The sequence below is a fragment of the Acinonyx jubatus genome, chromosome C1, assembly GCF_027475565.1.
Source record: "Acinonyx jubatus isolate Ajub_Pintada_27869175 chromosome C1, VMU_Ajub_asm_v1.0, whole genome shotgun sequence".
In the NCBI taxonomy this organism is placed as follows: domain Eukaryota; kingdom Metazoa; phylum Chordata; class Mammalia; order Carnivora; family Felidae; genus Acinonyx; species Acinonyx jubatus.
In genome coordinates this window covers 112,005,369-112,030,253 of record NC_069381.1, presented here as the reverse complement: position 1 = coordinate 112,030,253, position 24,885 = coordinate 112,005,369, and the positions used below count along the sequence as shown (strand labels likewise).

Sequence of the window (24,885 nt, the reverse complement as noted above, 5' to 3'; positions counted from 1 at the left end):
GATTTTTGTTTGTTCATTAGCACTATGAAAAAGCAAACTCACTTTGTCTCCTTCATGCTCTCTTTCATGAATTTGCTCACCTATTATAATCTGAAAGGAAACTTGATTCATGTAGGTATTTACACAATGGGTCCCAGCTAGCTCTCTTTTTTTTTTTTTTACCATAATCAGGTAATGTCTCGTAAACATCAGTGACAGAATATTACAAATAGACTTGTGATCAATTCTTCTTGTATTTGAGATTGTGTTTATGTATTTAAGATAGAAGACATTGAAAATTATTGTTGGTAGTTGGTCAAAAAGAAGGGATGGAAGAGAGAAGGAATTAAAGAAGGAAAAACAATTCTGGAGGGAGGTATATAATGGAGAGGCGAGAAGGAGGGAGAGAAGACGAAATGAGAGAAAGGAAAGGGGAGAAATGGAGGGTGAAAGGGAGAGAATGAAGGGGAAAGAGAATGAAAAAGAAAAGGAGAATCAGGAGGAAAGAAAAAATTAAACGGAGCACCTGGGCAAGAAAGGGCATGGGTGTGTGTATGGGTGTTTATTTCTAAAGTTCTGTAATTTACAGTTGAATCTGTAGTAGTTGATCAAAGGGACAGGAAATACTGAGTGCCTTACATAAACATCCTTACCCTCTGTTACAAGGTTTTCAACACGCAAACAAACACACACACACACATACACACACACACACAACCCACAAAAGATGCCACCAGCAAAAGGAATTTACAGTATGGCTGGAAAAACTCGTGCTGTAAACCACAGTGGGTTAGTTAGTGTCTTGATAAATGGTAACAGTCACTTAGAGGTCATCTATTAACATGAATGGTCACAACCACATTTTGATTAGCAATGCAACATTTACTCCTTTCCCACATCAGCACACAATTACTGGTGTATCGAATGCCTTATTTAGTCAAAGACTAGTAGATATTTGGGGAATACGTACGTGTGAATATCTGTGTGTATATTTTATATACATTCCTATAGGATCATGAGTAATAAATGTGTTTCAGGCTTTGTGAAGAAGTATTGGAAAATACTGATGGGACAGTCATGCCCACCAAACAACTTAGGAAAGAATGCACAGTTGGGAATCTAGGCTTTTTACGTAGTTGTGTGTAAGTAATAGAAGAAATATCTATGAAGAAGGACAAGGAAAAATACTCTGTATCTCCAAGAGCTAGGCCCATCGAAGGGTTGTGGGTGAGAAAATTATGGGTAAAAACAGCTAAGTGGATGGATGAATGGATGGGCTAATGAGTAGACAGATGGAGTAACAGAATGGATAGATGAACACCTTCATCATTTTCCATCAAAACAAATGAAAAGTGAGCCTGGGAGCGTCATTTGACCTGGAGCGGGAAGGTAGTAACTTTGTTTTGTTTTGTTCTGCTTTTTGAGCCAGAGTAGCCAAAAATTAAGAGAACTTGAACTGGTCCTTTCTAATCTTTCCAAGCTTGGAACAGAGTTTGTTAAAGAAAAGGAACTGAAGTGGAATGGGCATGGGAGCTAGAGGAAGCTGGATCACTACGGGACATAATTCTCTGGTGAGCCTTCTAGGAATTCATGAGAAGATGAGCAGAGCAAATATATACTAACTGGATTTATATTAATCCAAAACAAAAGAGAAAAAAATTAGTTCATGTTTATTTCAGTGGCCTTATTCTCAGTTGAAAGTTAAACGTAATTCTTAATAGGTATTTTATTCATCCCCTCCTATCATTATATCTCTCTTTAGATGGAACTGTAAAACGTAATGCATGTGGAATTAAACCTAAAGCTAGGTGACTCATTAGTACCTAGCAGTCTGCAGTGTCATCAAACAAGAATTCTTGACAAATAACAGGAGGGTGGTATCTGAACCTTTTCGAATGAGTTTCAACCCATCTGACCGTGATTCCAAAATTTTAGTGTGTAAAATTTCAGTGCTGTCGCTTGGTGAGTGTGATAGAAATGGAGAGTCTTGGACTCTGCTCTCAGAGTGTTTGGGAAAAGACTGTAAGCCCTGGTTCTTAGGAGTGCACCAAGTCATTCGGATTAAAGTCAGACAGAAACTACACTTTGAGAAACAACCGATCAAAGATTTCTAGAAATTCTAGTCAGTGCCTATTTACATTATTAGCCTGTCACTCCTTAGGTGGCTGTTGAGCAGTTATAAAAACTCAGGCAAATTGGCTTTCTCAGAAACAATGGTAATTATTAGAACATTTATTTTTGCAGGTATTGTTTGTTTGATTGATTGTTACATAAATCAAAGGTATACCAGTATATTTGGGAAGACAATACAGTTTGGAATATCCCCAAGAGAGTTGGGGATACAAACTCAATAAAGCCCTCCAGTTTAACCAGTAAAATACTTACTTGATGTGTACTCTTATAATTTTGACTCAAGACCAATTGCTATAAAGATCTATAATACCCTTTCATTTCTAGTATTATAGGACTAGGTTTTGTTTAATGAAGTAAAAGTAGAATTAGAATTTGGAGCCTTTAGACTTAAATTCAAGTCTTCCTTACCTTGCGATCTTGGGAAATACCTTAATTTTTTATTACCTTCAATTTATTTGTGAAATGAGAATAAAAAATCTTCACAGAGTTGTTGGGATGTGGGCGTTGAATGACATATTATGTGAACCTTGTTTGGAAGGCTAATGGTATAGAAATCCAATTTTATTTCACTAGTTGGAAAACAGAAATGGCAGATGTCTTCAAAAGAAGAATGACTTAAGAATTTTCCCCAAGAACTCTGCTTTCCACTAAACATTACCCTGCTTTTTTTTCCTCTTGACTCTCCACATGTTACTTAAAATTCTACTTCAAATGTATTTCATTCTGAGTTGCATTAAAGATAATTTCGGGGCGGCTGGGTAGCTCAGTTGGTTGAGCGTCCGACTTCAGCTCGGGTCATGATGTCACAGCTAGTGAGTTCCAGCCCCGTGTCGGGCTCTGTGCTGACAGCTCGGAGCCTGAAGCCTGCTTCTGCTTCTCTGTCTTCCTCTCTCTCTGCCCCTAACCCACTTGCATTCTGTCTTTGTGTCTCTCAAAAATAAGTAAACATTAAAAAAAAAAAGATAATTTTCAACTCCCGCCCCCATCTACTATGTTGTGAGGTCCCTATTGGCAGGGCTCCTGTTTTGTGTTTTTGTGCTCCAACCAGACAAGTGGCTTGTCCACCGTAAGTGTTTTATGCCATTTTGTGAAATGCACAAACTGGTGTGTTGACACCTTTGTGTGTGGTGACTTCATTCTATGCCACATTTATAGTCAGCACTTACTTCAAGGCTTGATAGGCTCTATTGCTAAAATTACAAAAATACTTAATGTCTTCAATGATGGCATAAAATGCCAAAGATGAATATACCTATATAAAGACTAAAGGCGTCACAACCATATGTATTTCTATAACAATATATTTTTGCAAAATCTATTTTTAATGGAATATGTGGGAAATCCTTCTGTGCTAATGTTTCTTTTTCTTGGCATTTACTCATTTATTTATTCAGCAAATACGCATTTGGTTCTTGGCCCAAATCAGGCATATTCTACATTCTGAGGATACAGTCATGAACAAGAATAAAAAGCCCTTGCTTTAATTCAAATGAGGGTTGACATATGGAGAACATGTTAAACAAACAAACAAACAAACAAAACAAACAGAAGTATGGTTTCAGGAAGTGGTAAGTACTTCTAAAAACATAATGGAGTGATTTTGGAGCGCTTTAGTGTCAGTGGGGAAGAGGCGAGATTTCATTTCAGGATCTAGTGATACAACACAAACAGCCACTGTGAAAACCCATGAGAAGACAGATCTGGGCAGGGGAGAGCAAACCAAAGACAGCATGTGTAAGGGCCCATGATAAGGTCGGTGAAGTTGGAATGGGCTGGAGCGTCTAACACAATGAGACTGAGAAGTCTGAGGGAACCAGATGTGTGTGCTCTTGGGGGCCATGGTAAGGAGTTCGGATTTTGTTCTCAGAATAGTGTAATACAGAAGGATTTTAACCAGACAGATAAGTCATCTAATATGGATTTTAAAAGCCCTTGTTTTTTGTTTTAAGAATAACTTTCAGGAGATAGAACAGTAGCAGAGTTAAGGATTTTACTTTTGAGTCTGTTGCAATCAGCTACAAGAGCTCTCTGTGGCTTTGGCCAGAAGCTGTCATTTGCTACTGAGTGACCTGGGGGAGGTGATTTATCCTTGGTCTAAAGCCTTTGTTTCCTCATTTGTAAAATGGGATAGAAGAATTTACCTCATAGGGTTATTGTGGAGATTGAACAATAAAAAGTGTGTAAAACTGCCTGAAATATTTTAAATGCTCAATAAATGCTGGATGTTTTAAATTAAGATTACTTGGAGCGCCTGGGTGACTCAGTTGGTTAAGCGTCCAACTTCGTCTCAGGTCATGATCTCACAGTTTGTGGGTTCAAGCCCTGTGTCGAGCTCTGTGCTGACAGCTCAGAGCCTGGAGCCTGCTTCAGAATCTGTGTCTCCCTCTCTGTCTCTCTCTCCCCGTCCCCGACTCATGCTCTGTCTGTATCTCTATCAAAAATAAACACTAAAAAATAAAAAGTAGGGCACCTGGGTGGCGCAGTCGGTTAAGCGTCCGACTTCAGCCAGGTCACGATCTTGCGGTCCGTGAGTTCGAGCCCCGCGTCAGGCTCTGGGCTGATGGCTCGGAGCCTGGAGCCTGTTTCCGATTCTGTGTCTCCCTGTCTCTCTCTGCCCCTCCCCCGTTCATGCTCTGTCTCTCTCTGTCCCAAAAATAAATAAAAACATTGAAAAAAAATTTAAAAAAAATTAAAAAATAAAAAGTAAATGAAATTAGGATTACTAGTATTAAATAGGTACATTTGCTTTCGTCCCCAGGTTTTTGCAATTCTCTATTTTCTATGACTGTCTGTGGACATTAGGTGATTTACTTTTCTAACTCTGTTTCTCATGCATTAATGTTTTTACCATATTCATCAGTATCGCTTAAGCTATGCTATGGTGATAAATATACCACACCCTAAGTCTCTGGGGCTTCACACAGTGATGGTTTGTTTCTTCTCACATTACAGTTTGATGTGGGCAGGGAAATCCTCTCCCATCCTTCTCACCCAGAAGCTACTACTGGAAACTACTACTTTCAATTTTGTCCTATCAGAGAAATTGTGTGTTAAACCAAAGATCTTATATTCATGCTACAGTGGTTATTTTCTTATTGGTTCCCACACACGTATCCTAACTGGTCATTTTCTCCTGCAAGGCGCATATCTCCACACGTTTTTTTGTACATTGAAAAGTATAAAGTTCCATGACTATTTGTGAAGGTGAATGTTCAAAACCTGAGCCATGGAATGGCGGGCCTTAGGGACCCAGAGCTGTGAGCCCAGCTTTGCCCCCAGTTACCATATGACTTGGAACAAGTCATTAAACCTTGTGAGGACTCCTCATTGTAGCCCTAAAGATAAAATACACTACTTATTGCAAAGTATTATTATATTCTTTCACAAATCTTAAACAATATAAATATAATTTAAGTTAATCATTTTGTCTATCTGTTTGCCAAACCGGGAAGAATCCGTGTGCTCAATTCTAGAGAGATTTGTCTAGTCCTGCTTTAAATAACCCCATCAAAGTGACTTTTATCATTTGTTTTGAGAGGACTGTATCATTAATCTTTCCTGCCCACCCCCTCCCCCAGCCTTTTGTGCTCACTTCAATTTAAATAGGCAGGGAGAAGAGAGCATTGAACAACATTATAAAAATGTTAATTCCTAATGTCACCGAGTAGCTCTTAATCACACTATTAGACACATGTTCTGATTTAATGATCCTGACCAGCAAGCAGTAAGACCAAGTTTGACTTTGATGAATGTCTACCATTATTTTCTGATATGGATGAGGTTGTTTTTCTTTCTAACTAAATGTTTCCTCAGAAATGATATTTTACTTAGAAAGAGCATATAAAATGCTTTCCTTGGTGGCCAGAATCATCTTTCCTAAATTGGTGTTGGTGTTTCAATGATTTGTATTGTGATCATAGAATGAAACATTTTGATGCAATCATTTGTAATTAATTATTTGCCCTTTCAGGGTAGGTGATGTCTTTTCTCCCTGTCTTATTTGTTGAGCCCACAATGTTCAACCACAGTCAATGAAATAAGATATCTTTGGTATGTGCAGAAATCTTCTTATTTCAAACCGTTGCTTTCTAAGGATGCTGTAGCGAATTTTGAGTCCCCTTTTCTTTGTGTCTCGTAACTACACAGACTCTTCTCTAGTGGCACCACCCCTTTCAACACCAAGCCTCTACTCAAATGGCATGATTTTCATGAAATGAAACCATTTCCATGAAACCTTTCTCAGGACTCCTGGACAAGGTTTATAGTTTCTTATTCTGGACCTGCCTAGGAATTTATTAACTGCCCTATTTTGGTCCTAATCTCATTCTAACTTTCATTTCTCGTAGCTGTGTACATGTCCTTCTTCCCCTAAATGTTATGAGCTCCTTTGAGGCAGTGACAGTCTATTAAAATTTATATCACTGGGATACATACCATGCCCTTCAAATCTTCGTACAGCATAGAATTAAGAAATAATTAAATGGAATTATATATGTGCATATATGTGTGTGTGTGTGTGTGTGTAAGTTTAAAACCTTGTATTGCCCTATGAGTGAAAGCTGGGACAGACGACAGTCTAGTGACCAGACATTGGAATAAATTCTCCAAAGTTCTTAGCACAATTTCTAACTAGATGCCTGGGTGGGAGACATTGAACCTAGAAGAGGTGAACTGGGACTGTCACATTGGGGGAAACTTACCTAAATTGTAGGAAGATCCAAGCACCATATTTGAAGAGGGCAAAAGTAACCATGAGAGTCAGGGTTCCATCGACAGTAATTGACATTGAGTTGGGACAGACTGGGCTTGAGTAAGGAATATGGGAGGGGAAGAAGGGCAACTGCAGAAGGGGATGAGGAGTGACTTCCTGAGCAACCGCTCAAGTGCCTCCTACAGCTACTTACATATATGGGCTAGAAGATAGATAATTAGTTGGGCCAAAATAGAATTGATGTTTCTCTTTATTTTCCTTAACCACCTATATTTCCCTTTATGTGTTTCCAACCAAATTGCAAATCCTTTGAAAATAGAGCATTCGATCATTCTATTTACTTCCTTATAATCCCTACAGAATTTTTTGACATGGTTGATATCTAATTTGTATTATCAGTTATTGTCACAATAGTGTTATCTAGCCAGTTGCCAAAACTCAGTGGCGTACAGAATTCAGTACTTATTCTCAGCTCACGCATCTGTGCATCAGGTGGGATAAATGTACTCTGTGTGCCACATTCTGAGGCCACGCTGGAGAGGTGGTGGCAATCTGCAGCATGTTCTCGTGGTCCTGTCAGAGAAGATCCCCAAGGGAAAGTGGAAACATTTGTATGACTCTTTTAAGATCTAGACTCTGAACGGACACATTGCCATTTCTGTTCATATTCAGTGGGCCAAAGTGACTAAAAAGACCCAAGTCTAACATCATCCCTGGATAGGGATGTTGACAACTCCCATGAACCCACTATACCATATATGTACTGATCGGTGTGGACATTGTTGAAACCGTAAAAGAAGAGACAGCTAAGTCTTTCTGGTGGCACCCTGAGGTTACCAGAATTTAAGGCCATGGGCATCCTACCTGTAAACTGAGAAATAAACTAAAGAAACACAATAAAAACAATGATAATGGCTCAACACGGTAGCACTGTCTGTATATATTTACAGAACTTTCCACCTCCTTTCTGGTTAGTTTGGAATTATGTTTAGACTGTTCGTAGTAGTGGGAAGAGCCAAATTCTCTTGGCTCTAGCTCCAGTTACCACTGAGAAGCTCATTATTTTCCCAGATGTCAAGACTTTGGTTTTAAAAAATTGCAGGCTTGAAGACGGCTCTCCAGTTTGAATTCCGTTCAGCAGCCCATAGTGATTAAGTCATAGAAGTGTGCAACGAACCTGCATCATGATTTCTTTTAAATTTCCTACATTAAGAAAATCATAAGTTGAACTAAGCATGTACAGGTTGGGTTTCTGCTTAGGAATCCTATCAAACTCCTTTTGATTTTTATTTCTCCTTGAACTCTGTCTCTGTGTATATCATATAAAGTTCACGTTGGAAGAAAACTTAGGGGCAGGATGATGTGCTTATGCACTTATTAGCAAACCTTAATACTTTTCTGATGCTGTTCATAAAGTAGGTAATACGGGCTCAAATTTCTGAGTTTAAAAGTGAGGATAACAATATTGCTCCTTGTCTACCTCCTCATATCTCTCTGTCTCTCACTTGCTCTCTGTCTCTGTCTTTATCACACACACACACACACACACACGCACACATTCACTGCCTCCCCAAACTCAAATTCTTGTTATAAGTTATTCTACGATATGAGGTTTGTGTCCATATTTCTTTGACCCAATTGTGAGAAGTATTTTCCAAGTTTATTTTGAATTGTCTTCTTGAGGATAATTAGAATAATAAGAACTTAGTGTTTTACAATGTAAATGCAAGTCAAAATACACCTAGAAATTTCTACATGAGCCCAAGGATGGAGAAAGGCTGCCGGGTCTTGGACTTCACCCCTGGCCTGATTAAGAAAGAGTCTTGCTGTACTGAAATAACGGGAGGGGAGCTTGACAGTTAAGGGTTATTATGGGCAAACCTAAGACTACATACCCTGAGTGGTCTGCTGTGCCAATGGGGTTACATGGTGGTTTTATACAATTACCTATTTTAACTTGTTTGTCAAATATCCTAGCTGCATTGAAACGGAGAACATTTGAGTTCCCAGGAAATGGACATAAAAACAAAACAAAACAAACAAACAAACTATGAGTAAAAACCCAGAAAGATATAGAGCATTTGAAAGGAGGGTATTATGCTAAGTGAAACAAACCAGGCAGAAAAATACAGATTCCATATGTTTTCACTCATATGTGGATCTTGAGAAACTTAACAGAAGACCATGAGGGAAGGAAAGGGGGGAAAAATTACAGAGAGGGAGGGAGGCAAACCATAAGAGACTCTTAAGGACTGATAACAAAATAAGGGTAGATGGGGGGTGGGGGATAGGGGAAAGTGGCTGATGGGCAGGGAGGAGGGCACCTGTTGGGATGAGCACTGGGTGTTGTATGGAAACCAATTTGACAATAAATTATATTTTTTAAAAAATGAAAGGAAGTCTAGCTTCAGGGCATAAACTGTGCTTTCAGTTTGTGTGCCGTCTCTAGCAAAACCAAATGCACTTGTGATGATGTTCTTGAAATTCCTGGCAGGGAAGTCCTTAAAAGGCTCCAGCAAGCAATGCTAGTATTAAATTCTTGTGGTATTATTAGTGCGTATAAATGTGTCATAGTTAGATATATTTATTTATTGTGTTGTCTTTATTTTAGGTTATGTAAGAGATTATCCAATCACCTGTAATTTTCTTAGTTATCTCTCACTTAAATCCACCGATATGGGTTCTGCTGTAAGGTCCTAAGTTTTTTAACCATACATTATTTCCCCACATGTCAGAGCACAGTGGCATAACATAGGGATTATAATAACTTGTAGACTCTTGGAGAAGAATGCTCGGGTTCAAGTCCTCATTCTGAACTTTCTGGTTGTATGGCCTCAAGACAGTCATTCAAACCTTCTTTGCCTTGGCCCCTTTGCCTGTACAGTGAAGGATAATAATACGTACCTCCTAGGATAACAGTCATGATTAAATGGGTTAATACATATACAGCATGTTAAAAAACTGCCTGTAACCGAGTATATGCTCAGTAATGTTTCTTATTGTCATTTTTATAAGCCCCATGATAAATGACTCATCTTAGGTTTGGTGATAGTCTGTTTGACATTAACAAAGGGCAAGGGATCACCTTCTGTGCTCACTTACTGCCATACACTGAGGTCATTCACTCTATACCATAAACTTTCTCAGGAGGGTTTTTGATCATATATATATATATATAGATACATAAAATGATGAATTTTCCCAGACCTTGTTGTATACACGAGGTTACATAACAATAATACGAGGTTACATAACAATAATAATCCCAAATGCACAGAAGTAATGCAAATAAATTAAATTCTTTAGTGATTTTTGCTCTGTATGCTGCATACTGAGGACCTCACCACCTCTCCCAGCCTCCGTGCTTACTGCTGAGTTTCTAAGACAAGGAGACACAGAATCTGAAGCAGGTTCCAGGCTCTGAGATGTCAGCACAGAGTCCAATGTGGGGCTTGAACTCACAAACTACGAGATCATGACCTGAGCCGAAGTTGTATGCTTAACCGACTGAGCCACCCAGGTGCTCCCGGTTTAGAGTTCTGATCCATCAAGTAATACTAAGTGTGTATTTAGTTCCAGAGGAGCCATTTATCTCATTTATACCTGTCCAATATCTTTGGAGTGACGTTTCTGTGTTAGAGAAAATTCACACCGTGAGTCCTGCCTCTGTAGGGAGTCAGAATTCGCATCCTCAGTCTCCCTTCCAGCTGGGTTGCAGGGGTGTCCTTGTGCTTCCTAGATCAGGTCCCTGTGTGCAGCTCTGACTGGGAAGCAGGCTCTACACGGAGCTTCTGTTCTGCTGGTTGGGTTGAGGGCCACAGAAACATCTCTCTTTGGAGGGATGGGGCCTGTTAACCTGAGATGCTTAGGGAGGAGTGGTCCTGGCACTGGCAGTGTAACATACTCAGATGCATAGGTCTCCAACTTTTAACTTTCGGGGACAGTGAGCCAGGCAGAGCTCCCTGAGCAGGCCAGTGAGCAAGGTGGTGAGCCCATTAGCCAAAAGCCCGTTACTTCCTTGGTCACGGTTCTGTGGCAGTCTGGTATCTTCTTAATAAATACTCCTTGATGGGGTGCCTGGGTGGCTCCATCACTGGAACGTCTGACTCTTGGTTTTGGCTCAGGTCATGATCTCAGAGTTCGTGAGTTCAAGCCCCGCATCTGGGTCCACGCAGCTGGTGTGGAGCCTGCTTGGGATCATCCTGCTTGGGATCCTCTCTCTCCCTCCCTCTCTCTCAATCTCTCTCTCTCTCTAAGATAAATAAATAAACTTAAAAAAAAAATTGGACTTGGAACTATCAGAGTGAATTCTTAGTTTGTAGGCAAGAACCTGATTAATAAATGTTCTATTTTGCCTCTTTCCTGATATTTTTTTCTCGTTAAATGTTCCAATTAGAGTTTCCGCAAAATTTGGAAAATCATAGTTTGAAAACCTGGCGATAGATTTTAGGAAACCCCCTTATTTTACATTGATCCCACACTCCCTGATCCTTTACATTGAATGTTTGCATTGTTTGCTGGGTTCTTCTCTAGATGACCAGCCACATGTCACTTGCTCCTTCCTTGAAGTTTTGTTCAGAGAGTATTTTTTTTTTATCAAGTTCTATCCTGACCACTCTCAAACTTCAGCCCACACTTTTTTTGCAGCCCACTTTTTCTAGCCTATTGTATTGTTTCCATACCTCTTGTTCCTTTCTAAATATGAAATGTATTATTATTATTATTATTATTATTATTATTATTTGTTTACTGTAATTACAATGTAAGATTGGAGGAGGGGGGCTTGTTTTCTTTGGTTGGTCGGTTTGGTTCCTCTTAAAGTGATTTATCCCAAGTGCCTAGAATAGTTCCTGGGATATTATAGATCTTAAGTAAATATTTGTTGAATGAATGTTGAGATATATCTACATATTTATAATTGTGCTTTGTTCTTTCACTTTTTAAAACACCTGGGCAGGTGAAAATAAATCGGACTTCCCCAGTGGTCAAAATGTGCAGCTAGGGTGTAGACTACCCTTCCTGACCACATCATTAGTGTCATGAATAAAGGCAAGTCCCACCCTTTTTGATCCTGTTTCCTTGTTGCTTATGCTCCATTTAGTACTCCTCAGGAAAACAAACACAAAAGTGGAACATCCAGGAGGAAAACTGAGCAATGATGGTTCTGCTTTCAGATTTCTGCATGTGAGTGTGTGAGTGTGTGTGTGTGTTTCTCCTCTCTGTCGCTTCCTTTCTTCTTGTTCATTTACAGTCATTCAGTTAAAACAATTTAAAACCTTAATACTAATTTCCAGACATGAAGAGGGGACCTTAAGCCTCAGTTCTACAAGACACTGATGGATTTACAACACAGCAAAGCCTTGAGCTGCTGTGGAACTTCTAGGGGCTTAAGATAACAAGTAAGCATTGGTGAAACTCCTAGGAAGCAACATAGACACCAGAAGCTATGCACAGATTGGTTGTCCAGAACTCATACCGTTAGTAATGATGCTATTAATATGATTACAACTTGGGGCGCCTGGGTTGAGCGTCTGACATGGGCTCAGGTCATGATCTCGTGGTCTGTGAGTTTGAGACCTGCATCGGGCTTTGTGCTGACAGCTCAGAGCCCGGAGCCTGCTTCGGATTCTGTGTCTCCATCTCTCTCTGCCCCTCCCCCGCTCATGCTCATGCTCATGCTCTCTCTCTCTCTCTCTCTCTCTCTGTCAAAAATAAACATTAAAAAATATATATATATACACATATATATGTATATATGTATATATATATGATTACAACTTTTGTTTAGCTCACAAACAAAAATGATCCATGATGACATTGAACATTACTATGGGATCTGGATTCTAGATTATGGGGGAGAGGACTGAGCAGTGTCAGAAGGAGCTAGAAATGAAGAGATTTCTTCCCATTTCTTGGATCCAAAGGCACCATTGGTAAACATATCACATACACAATATTTTACCCTCGTGTTGCCTGAACTCACCCACTGGAAAAATCTCTCTAGGCCACTTGAACGTGGCTTATCTAAGCTAGGATTTAGAAGCAAAGCAATTCATTTGAACTAGTGTTTAATGATTTACAGCTGTTTGAAAGTAGGGAAAATGGATTTATACCATTGAGAATTAGTCATTAAAAAGAAGGTACTCGCTAACAAACATCTCTAACTTGAATTCTAGCTTAAAAAATAATAAGGGGGCTTGGGACATTATAGGCAGAGTCAGGAGTGGTATTTTGGCATGAGTTTGGTCCTTCAGGCTGACCTCCCTCTAACTCGGTAATGCTAAGACTCTTCTGCTTTTCACAGCATCTTCCTTATGTTTTTCCAATGACCTACTGATTCTTGGAAGTTTCAGATTGTCACTTCTCTCCCTGCTTGCCTCAGTGACTTTCATAAGGGTATTAGCACTGAGAGCAATTCTTGGAAAGTTGTTGCTATCTGTGCATACACGAATGGTTTGTAAATTATGTGTTTGTAAATCAGAAGTTGCATGTGCAATTAAATCTTGACTTGGCAAAATTCCCACCTAGTAACATTATCAGACAAGTATTATTCTACTTTAAAATGGCACGGCATTAAAAAATGGCCCCTCGTAAGCATTTCTTTCATTTTTTAAATAATCACATATTAAGTGCTTGTTGTATGATAAACAGAAACAAAACAGCAATTTCCAAAGCAACCTGGATGTAACTCCATGAAGACAAAAATGCATAATCCATGTCTGCCTACAACCCATCACTTGGATTCTTATGATAATTATCATTTTTGAGTACTAATTTTAATCTAGTGACATATTCCCAGTTATAAAGGAAAACTCCAAGAGACTTTATTGAACTTAAAAAAAATAAATTGCCAAAAACAAGACTCCAAAATAGTTTTCTGTTTATTATATAAACCAGAAATCAGAGTTTATATACCAGATGTATAGGTTAAATATGACATTCAGAAGGAATTATTCGTCCCACCCACACAATTGATCTTCAGAAGGTTTTATTTTTTTTCCTTCTAGTCTTTGAACTTGAAATATATGACCCTGTTTAAACAAGTTGGAAGCTATGGTAATCCAGGGTACCACCATTCTTTCTTCACCTTAGTGTCCCCCTGCCCTCAGAGTCTATGAGAAACTGAGACCAATCTTGGCCCTCATGCTGTTATTTTACCTTTGGTAATTTTATAAGGAAATCAATTATTGTATCTGTAACTTAAAAATTTTTGGTCTGAAATCTAGCCCAATTTAATTAATTGTGATACCTGCCTGATTTGAGTTTGTGACCCTGTCTCTGACCATTGTGATTAACTCATATCCCACTACATAAATACTTTTCAGGACAGTGTTGTTTTTTATCTATATCTTTATATGTATATAGATATGGGTATGGATATAGATATATAGATACAGATGTGTGTATATGGATACATAGATTTGTATGTATGTAGATAGATAGATAGATAGATAGATATACAGGGAGAGAAAGAAAGAAAAAGAAAGAAAGAAAGAAAGAAAGAAAGAAAGAAAGAAAGAAAGAAAGAAAGAAAGAAAGAAAAGAAGGAAGGAAGAAAAGAAAGAAAGAAAGAAAGAAAGAAAGAAAGAAAGAAAGAAAGAAAGAAAGAAAGAAAAAAGAGACAAAGGAAAGGAAAGGAAAAAGAAAAAGAAAAAAGAAAGAAAGAAAGAAAGAAAGAAAGAAAGAAAGAAAAAGAAAAGAAGGAAGAAAGAAAAGAAAGAAGGAAAAAGAAAGAAAGAAAGAAAGAAAGAAAGAAAGAAAGAAAGAAAGAAAGAAAGAAAAGAAAAGGAAAAAGGAAAAAGAAAAAAGAAAAAAAAGAAACAAAGGGAGAGAAAAGGAAAGAAGAGAAGAAAGGAAGTGAGAGACAGAATATATATACTATGTGTATGTATATATGTATAGATACATATTACGTATATGTAAGTATATACGTATATCTATCTATATATATGTATATTCTTCAAGACACTTTCGTCTCAGCTTCTAACACTCTCTGCAAACTATCTTGTCTTTCAGATGGAACACCATTTACCTGGTGGATTGGGCGGTCTAATGAAAGGCACCCTTACTGGGGAGGTGCCCCTCCTGGGGTCCAGCAGTGTGAATGTGGCCTGGATGAGAGTTGCCTGGACATTCGACACTTCTGCAATTGCGATGCTGACAAGGATGAATGGTAATGGGGATCATGATCTTTCTGCAGTTGTGGAGGAAACACATTAATTGATGCATAAAATTTCCCCCAAGAGAAAAAGACATGGTTGAGAAATTCAATATAAACTAGGTCCCCCTAATGATTGTGATTGTTTGTAACTTGGAAAATTGCCAGCTCTAGTACTTTTAGGGCTATCACTGAGGTTTGTAACATAAAACACGTCACCTCATCACCACCTTCTATTCTGAACGTTTGTTTTTTTCACAACAGAATGAAATGTAACATTAAGCTTTGTCATGTAGTCAGTGTTTCTATAATGTGTGGAATATAGCTTCTGGGAGAGAGTGGGGGAGGCAGAGATGTGTAATCATACAAACTGTGTCTTCATTCTCCCATTTTCCCACTGATGTTTCAGTCACCGGCCCACCCTCTCCTGGCCAACACAATGATAACAAAGGAAATTTATATTTATTGAACATCTACTTAATGTTCACAAAAAAAACCCATACTAATTCCTTATAATTGTCTCACTTTTGCATCTCAAGGTTGAGGAATGTGGTTTACAGAGAAGTTGAGTAAGGTCACTGACCCACATGTATTAAGTGACGGATCCAGAATTTGAACTCAGTTATGGCTGGGGCCAGGGTCTCTCTTCCTCTCCCCTACCTTATTGCTTTTGTAAGGTTAAGACCCCTTGTCCTTCAAGTGAACTACCTGTTTTTCACTGTATTATGAAAATACAGAACATTTCCAAGACCATTTTGTTGTCACTAAATTTCAGGCATTCTTTAGTTTTGGCTTTGTAATTTTGCTTGTTTCGTGAAATTCTGCTCAATTAAGAATTCCTAAGTCCAACTGCTTTCAACCCACTTAAAAATTTTTAAGTACTTTTTCTCTGGTGTTTAAATTGATAACAGCAGAGACTGTTTTGAATAAAACTTCAGGTAGAGTCAAAATCTAAATTCAATGAGGAAAGGACCAAACACCTCCCCCAGGTTCTTCTAGATGGGCCACCCTTTCAGAACGCTGTAGGGCTGCCTGGGCCCTCAGGCAAGTTACCTCAAAATCTTCACATGGGTAAAATCAAACAAAGTTGACTGGAGGTAGGATGGACTTCTCCATTCTTTGGGCCCCCACTTTACCCTGCGGTGCCTTCTATCATAATGTCATGAAGACCTGCAATCAATTATAACTAATATTTTGGATGGAGACTATGTCTTTTAATATTATATCCCTCAGGATCTATCCCTTGTGCAGTAGAAACTCAGTGGTAGTTAACTGAATAAATGAATTTAGAAGATCTCTGAGGATGAGGGATGACCACAAAATGGCTCCTCCAAAGCTTGAGAGATTTTTGTGGAAAAGTTAAATGGTTTTGTTGCCAGGAAAACATAGTCAAAAAATGATCTGCAATCAGCAGCTTAGAATCACTCACTTTTGCATGATTCATTAATTCCCCTTCTCTATGCTTGACATCAGAAATTATAGATGTATACACCTAAATGGAAACACCTTTCTTTCATCATGTATAATCAGAGAAGTTGATATGGGGCAGTAGAATATAAAGAGAAGGTGAAGTGTTTCTTCTAATTACCTTCAATTCACTCCCTAGTGGCTGAACTCTTTGATCTTTTCTCACTGTTTTATTTCGTGTGGTGTGGCCCTTTGCATACAGGACACTGCCTCAGTGCCTTTCCTTCCTAGGGAACAACTGACCAGGGCTGGGCTTAATTTATTAAGCAATGAGGGGCAGTGGGAGAGAATAATATCATGTTACTTAAAAATAGGCCACCATGTTGATATGTTTCCACACTCTTCTCTAGGATTTTCCACTGACTCTCTCTTTTACTCAGATTACACCCTCTTCCTCGTTTGACCTGCTCACTAGTTCACTAAGCTTTGAACCCTTTATAAAGTGTTGACTCAACTTCATCATCTAGGCTGTACCCAGAGGAACACTTCAAAATGTCCTTTCTGTCAACTCTGGTGTCATCATACCTCTATCAACATAGAAGTTATTGCATTTTTCATATCCTTTTCCAGTTCCTTTAAAACCAGGGAAAAAGCCCCATTATCTGCCACTTTCTGTGGCAAACAACCTTTATTAGAGGCAGCAGCGTTTTATTTTAGATATAAATTTTGTTCAACAACCCACATAGCAAAGATCAAGAGAACTGACCAGACCTTTCTTTTGTAAAGATGCCTACTTCACCAAGACTAGAATAACACATTGAGTGTCTCAGGGCAAAATCCAGGTGAGATCAGGGAGTTCCTTCTGTCATTCTTATGAAGGAGCAGAGGCTGAGATTCTGATTTAACTCTTCTGGATTTCATTCCTTTGTCTTCGGACAGTCACACACTCTAATATATTGAGTCTGGAAAATACCCTGTTATAGAAGCAACTGCATGTACTATTCCATTTGACATTTACTCATGTATCACCTGTTTATTGAGTGCCTAGTCTATGCCAGTCAAGCAGTCTGCTTTGCAGAGAAAGCCAAAGGCATTGTAGTCTCTGCCCTTAAGGAACTCACGGAACAGTGAGGGGGAGAAAATAGTTAGCAATATACGGATTTTTGTGATGAATTTGGTAATAGAGATAAGTATAGATGCGCCCAGACCTGTGGTGGATATGGGCTGGGACAAGTGGCAATTAGGTTTTGAAGGACCGAAAGAAGTTAGCTAAAGTTAGTATAGTATGGGTAGGTAGAACCTTCATATTCTCAGACAGGGAAATGTGAAATAATATAAAAATCACTACTTCTCCTACACACAAATATTTTGGTGTTATTGTTGCCCCGTTTTCATGTGGGGGATTTATAAGAGAGGAAGACAGGAAAGAAGACTAAATCCAGATCAAGAAGCTTCTTGTATTTGAAATAGTAATGAGATCCCTTTGTCTATACCAAGATTGTGGACACAGAATATCCTTTCCAATATGAACCCTGCCAGAGCCTTGTGGAAATGCATTCATCACTTATCTATTCAAGTCTATTATTTAATGCAGAAGAGAAAAGGATAAAAGCACACAGGATTGTGAAATAGTTATGTTTTTGTTTTTCTATCTTCTTTTTAACATTCTTCCAACCACATTCTTAGCTTCCATGTGGTCAAGCTGGCTTTCCACACATCTCAAATTTTTGTTTCAGAAGAGAGTGCCCCTATTAGTATCGCTGGTGTTTCAAAATGCTCCTAAGAAACCTCAAATATATTTATATTGTACAGTTCCCTCAAGTTTCTGCTTTTGGTAAAATTGATCAGAAAACTGATTTGGGCTAGTGGAACATCTAGCTGATAGCATTTTGATGTATTACAACTTCTGGGTAATATTGTCGCTTAAAAATGTTACCTATCATGCACTGAAGTGTTCTTGGCATTTTATGTGCTCTATTTCATAGTGTCATCCCCACAACGCTTGAGGTGGGTTTTATCATCTTTTTTGCCCAGAAAAGGAAACTGAGGCTCTGATATGGTAACCTCAGTTCAGATCACGTGCCTAAGGGGGCAGGGTGGGATTCCTGCTGAATCCAAGGATACTCTTGGTTACTACGTAAAAGGAGCCACCAATTTTGAGATTTCAGTTGTGACAGCAGGTGAGGATGCCAGAGACCTCTCCCAGGGCTTCTCCAATCACATTGTGGCAGCCTGTGGGTTTCCTTTTGCTAAAACAGGCTGCTCTGGGAGGCTCAGCCATCTTCCAGGCCTCTGGTAGTTGATAATAGTTTATTCTGTTTTAATCAACCTCTGGAACTGAATACATTGCTGCCAGACCAAGTAAAGGGGGAAAATGAGCATGCGGTGGGTGGGAGGGGAGGTGAGTCAGCCCAGAAGACGGAGGTGGATGGAGGGGAAAGAAGAACTTGACAAACACCAAAAGCACAACTCTTTCTTAGAGTAAAGGGAAGCATCAGGTAGGCATCACGGTCAGGTGTTCTATCTCCAGGGGTTTCTGTCTCAACCAAAGAGCTAAACAGAAGGAAAGATAAAAAAAAAAAAAAAAGGAAATGAGAAGACTTTGAATGAGTAACAGTTTTACAGTCAATGATTGTAAAGGAACTTGTCTTCAACTTAGTGGTTTGACATATAGAAATCTTGCCAATCGGGTGTTTTCTGATCCCGTTACTTCAGACTGATGGACTGTGGGGAATAACGAAGGACACTGGGGGCAGTTCCAGGCTGGAGACAGCACAGGGACAGTGGGGCTGTGTGGGTGGGAAGCTGTCAGCCAAGTAGAGGGATCCAATGGGAGGAGGGATCCAATTGGAGGAGGCAGGGAGAGCCTCCTAAGGGTCCCTGTTGGTGGGGGCCCATGGCCCTAATGAGGACTTTGCTCAACCAAACAACCAGGTGGAATTGAAATCAAGCTCTGTTGCTTAACAGTAGAACACTTTTAAAAATTTATTCATAAGAAAGTATAGACATTTTTATATGATTTTCAGTAACTCTGTTCTTTGCCTTTTGTCCTTGATGTACCCTTACATAAAGCGATATGGTACAAGATAGGAAGAGAAAATGGTATAAGGTTTAAATTCTGGTCATCTGGTCATCCAAAAAAAGGGAACCTATTATTCTGTTTCTTAAAAAAATATATATACAGGATATTTTTAGATTTTTTTTCAGTATATGGAATCCTAAAGCTTCAAACCATTCTTTTGCCATTGATTCCACTTCTCTACCACAGAGAAATTATTTAATAAATGGTGTCAAATCCATGAATGAACAATTGAATGTCTTCCGTTGGGCATATTTTTACTTTCCGTAGGTCAGGCCATGGTCATTGTAGGATTAACTGATCTTTATTTCATTGTTAGCTGTTATCCAGCTTTTATAACCTCACAAGAAACATTCACCCAAAGTTTAGCCTAAACTTTCCGCCACACATTCATTCCCCTTCTGGCTCTCAAAGAGTAGTTGGAAGTGGCCACTGTGCTCCAAAAGTTATCTTTTTATACATTTGCCTTCAGCTTTTCTCTTTGGTAACTTCACATCTAATCCAGTCCCAGGACTTTGACCTTCACAAAGACCCTTCCTGCTTTTCCCGCAAGATTTACTGAGACAGTTGCCTTCAGGAGGAGGATGCTGGATACACCCAAGGGGTTTAGGATTCTGCTGTTCCCTCACATAGGCTGTTCTGTGGTCTCACAGACCTCCTTTCCTCAACCTTCCACCCCTGAGATTCCCAGACTTGGGACAGGAATGGTGCCTCATTCTTGGTAGTGTCCTAAGATGGCACAGGAGTCCTGAATCCTGAGAGAAAGGAAAGGATCACCTCAGAAAACACTAAGATTCTATGTTCTTTGCTGGTTAAATTTTATTATTCATGAAACTGTTTATGAGCTGTTCTACTGCCTATTGAGTTTTGAAAGTGCGTTTGTTCCTAGCAGGCAGAAATTATGAAAGCTTTATCTGTATTTTTACTTGCACTTTATGAATTCCCACATGCATCTAGTACTATAATCAGGGCCTGCACCTCATGTTAGAGAGAAGTATGCATGGCACATGGTAGGTCCTTCATGCATTGACTGCTGAAACAAGGAATGAAATAATGAATCCATGGGGTTTCCTTTCTCCCCATCCTCTCTCCCTGGCCAAATATGCCCTTCACTTACTAGCTATTGTCTGCTGTTTAATTCATTACATTTCCACTTAAAATGTATATCCGGGGGCAACTTGCTTTGGCTTGTTTAAACTATCCCATGACTAGATTTCAGATCGTTTTTAGACAAAATGTGTCATGGTGCATCTATTCTCTCAATAGAAGGCATCACATACTCAAGAAAAGAAGGAACAGCACAAAAATGGGGGAAAAGAATCTATATCCAGAGGGTGATAATTCAAAAGTATACCACATCATTATTTTATAGAATTCTAAATGGACTGAAATAGTTGATATCGTACCAAAGACAGCATTAGGGATTGTTTTCTGTTTGTTTATTTGTTTGTTTTAGTTTAGTGCTGCCACCATCTATCATTTCTTGGGAAAATATTCAATATAAGGAATTTAAGACCTGTTGGTTCTAGAAAACAAAGCTCAGTTATAAAATACTTGTTAGTATTTTAGACTCAGACTTTTATTACATCAGTTCTCTGTCAGGCTGTACAAATACAGTCTCTAAATTGTCTGTGGAATCGCATTACTTGGGTAATTGCAAAATTGTGAGTATCAGAAATAGAACTCGAAGTCAATATGAAGGTTAAGAGTTTGCATTTATATAGTATATTTTATATAACATTTTGATTCGGATTGTTATTGTACAACAATATATTATAATTATACTGAAAAATGCAGTGGGACTTTGGCTTCTATTTTCATTTGCATACTTATCACTAAGTGTACAGCATTACTCACCTAACAGTAGCTCTTACTCAGATCCAAATTACATGAGCTGCTTACCTCTTTTATCTGCTCTGCAAATTTGCTCACAATTGTCAGTTCTGACTCACCCAATTTAGGTTTCTATATTTAACAAAGCATAAGGGGACTATTTCTCTTGATTTTTTTTTTAAATTTTAGGAGCTCATTTTCATAAAATAAATCCATTCTATTATATACTTACTATAAAACTCAAATGTTTCAGAAATATTTAAGCAAAAAAGTAGAATCTCCTTCCTCACCACCACTTGGAATCCATACTTGTGCTCTGTATATATAATCTGACACCTAAAGATAATAGTTGGGCACATAAGGTACTTCTACATATAAATATTTTCCTATGTGTATGTCATATTCACTAAATGTGAGATCATATTGGGGTGCTTGGGTGGCTCAGTCAGTTAGGCGTCTGACTTCAGCTCAGGTCATGATCTCGCAGTTCACGAGTTCGAGTCCTGCATGGGGCTCTCTGATGACTGCGGAGAGCCTGGAGCCTGCGTCAGATTCTGTCTCCCTCTCTCTCTGTCCCTCCCCCCACTCAAAAATAAATCAACATAAAACATTTAAAAAATGTGAGATCATATTAAACATATTATTCTGCAGCTCACTTTTCTCACATAAAGTATGTCTTGGAGAGCTTTTACTTGGCATCATTAAATAAGCATGAAAACAAGTATATCCTGTCCATTTTAATAGCTGCAAAGTATCCATAGTATGTCTGTATCATAAGTTATTTTACTGTTCCTTTATGATAAACCTTTTCCTTGTCAGTGACTTTTCATTCCTAGGGGGAAAACGCTGCAGTGAACATTTTTGAGTCTTGATTTGCAAGACTCTTTGAAAATTATTATTTCTGCTGCATAGACCCTTAACTTAAAATTGTCAAATTATCCACTTTTCTATTTTGGTAGGTGTGGCCAAATTGCCAAAGGGACTTAGGATGTTACCCAGACCTCAAAGGGGATCAGTTCAGATCTGGATGCCCTGACTCTGGGGGACATGCTCCTCTACCTGAGGAGGAATATGCAGAACTCAGTAGAGGCAAACATGGCCACAGAGACACCAGGTACAACTTCTTTTTGCTCAGAACTTGCTGGACACCTTAGCCAAGTGTGGACAGCTGTGATGGGCCCCAGGTGATAATGAGTTCCTCTCCACTTCCTTCTCTTTGCCTTGGTCATTTCTGCCATGACTGGTATTGCTTCTGAGGTCCATGGGGACTCTGTAGGCTAACTACAGATAAATCCTAGTGTTTTCTGCATTTTTCTCAAACTGTAGAGTCTTCATCATTAAGAACAGGAGGAGCAGGAGAAAAAGAGTAGGAGAGGGAAGGAGGAAGAGAGAAAATAGTTCTATCTCCTTTGCAAATCTGCCTTATAGATTTGCAGTAAAAATAGCATGAACTAATACCCATAATACACCTGGAGCACACACCTGGGGTGCCTGGGTGGTTCAGCCGGTTAAGCAGCCGGCTATTGATTTTGGCTCAGGTTGTGATCTTGTGATTCGTAACATTGAGCCCCACACCGAGCTCTGTGCTGACAATGTGGTGCCTGCTTTGGGGTTCTCTGTCTTCTTCTCTCTTTGTCCCTACCCTTTTCACACGCTCTCTCTCTCACTCTCTCTCTGTCTCAAAATAAATAAATATACCTTAAAAAAAAGAACACACAATTGTAGCTACCTTTGCTGGCAGCACCCTCATTTTCTGGATATAAAATGTAATTTATCTCTAAGTAACATTTTATTATGTAATGAGATGATCAAATCCTGGATTTGTCATTTAAGTAACTATACAGCCTAAATCATTTAGCCTCTCTGAGCTTCAGGTTCCTATTTTATTTAAAGGAAAGAAAGAAGAAAGAAAGAAAGAAAGAAAGAAAGAAAGAAAGAAAGAAAGAAAGGAAGGAAGGAAGGAAGGAAGAAAAAAAGAAAAGGGGAGGGGAGGGGAGAAGGGAAAGGAAGGGAAGGGAAGGGAAGGGAGAGAGAAGAGAAGAGAGAGAAGAGAAGAGAGAGAAGAGAAGAGAAGAGAAGAGAAGAGAAGAGAAGAGAAGAGAAGAGAAGAGAAGAGAGAAAAAAGAAGAAGCATATCTCTGGTGTCTCTGTTGAGTCCTGGCTGAGTTAGCAGTAACTTCTGCATCTAGCTGATGTGCCATGTATTTATTTCTCAAAAATTTGTTAGTCATCATTTTTATTATTTTCCCTAGTTTTCAGTGTCTTAAATAAATGGGAGGAGCCAATATTGATTTATTGAAGTTAATTTCTAAGAAAAAATACCTACATCTATGTCATAAAATAAATAGAATTAAGTAGCACACTGGAACACTCATAGGTGAAATGAGGAAAGAACAATGAAGGCCCCTCTCCCCAAAGACAGGGCTGCCCTCTGAAAGTTCAGTAGTTAAAATCGTCCTGTAATGGATGGGTCTTCCCGCAACAGAAATAAACCAAGAGATTGCTTGTAAATGTGTAACCGAAGAGTTTGTGGGCTCCCAGAACTCCTGTCAAGGTGACCCCCGTGTAATCTCAGGGAATGCAGGGCTGGAAAGTGATTGCAAATTAGTAAACTGAAACCTAGTCAATTGAATTGTATCTGGTGTGGAGAAAGCCTGTGTGAACGGAATGGGGATGGTCAGCCGGAGACCCACGAGGGCAGCTCAAGGACTCAGGGTCAGTGCTATTATTCCAGCACGGTTCAGAGAAGATGTAGGCTAACTGTGGGAAGGAGCAGTGTCCCCAGGCGAAGGAGACCAGGAGACCAGAGGAGCAAGGTGATGACAGCAAAGGTGTGCTGTTCAAATCCTGGCCTCTCCACTTGAAAATGATGCACCCTAGGAAGTTCGGTCACCTCTGTGAAGCTCCACTTCCTCTCCTGCACAAGGCAGGTGATGATTACAGCATTGTCATAAGGATGTTCTGTGGACTAAATGACAGCATGTTTGAAAATCTACTTTTATGCTCACATGGCCAGGGAAAGGCAAAGGCAGCTCCCACGTTCACATTCAGTGATAGGAGGCACTCAGCTGAGCCCCAGAGCCCAGCAGTAGGTTCTAAGAATAGCAGCCTTAAACTGGAGTAATGCCTCTGACCCCTGGGTCATTTTCTTCAGAACTCACCCTCCACGGGGATGCCTGGGTGGCTCAGTCAGTTAAGCGTCCAACTTTGGCTCAGGTCATGATCCCGATGGCTTGTTAGTTCAAGCCCCAAATCAGGCTCTGTGTTGGCAGTATGGAGCCTGCTTGAGATTCTCTCACTCCCTCTCTTTCTGCCCCTCTTCTGCTCGTGCTCTCTCTCTCTCTCTCTCTCTCAAAAATAAATAAACATTAAAAAATTTTTTAGAAATAACACTCTGTAAAAGGTAATTGTGGTTTTAATAAGAATTTTATTGTACACTCAACCCTGTTAAATATTTTGGAAGTTGGACCATACCTCTAAGAGACAGAGACCTCTTATCATAACCAACCAACTTTTAAATAAGAGTATGAATCATGGTTCACATTGCTGAGTATGTTTCTGGGAGTCTTATGGTGGAGAATGAGA

The 24,885-nt window shown here is 39.2% G+C and overlaps 1 protein-coding gene across 6 annotated transcripts in view; it reads left to right on the top strand.

Moving 5' to 3' along the window:
* CNTNAP5 (contactin associated protein family member 5) overlaps positions 1-24,885 on the top strand; it is an 801,874-nt gene that overhangs the window by 631,724 nt on the left and 145,265 nt on the right. For all 6 annotated transcript variants that reach the window (XM_027056014.2, XM_027056013.2, XM_053214870.1 and 3 more), the window contains one exon: positions 14,840-14,996. In XM_027056014.2, coding sequence (XP_026911815.1) covers positions 14,840-14,996 — 157 coding nt within the window. The remainder of the gene's footprint in view (positions 1-14,839; positions 14,997-24,885) is intronic.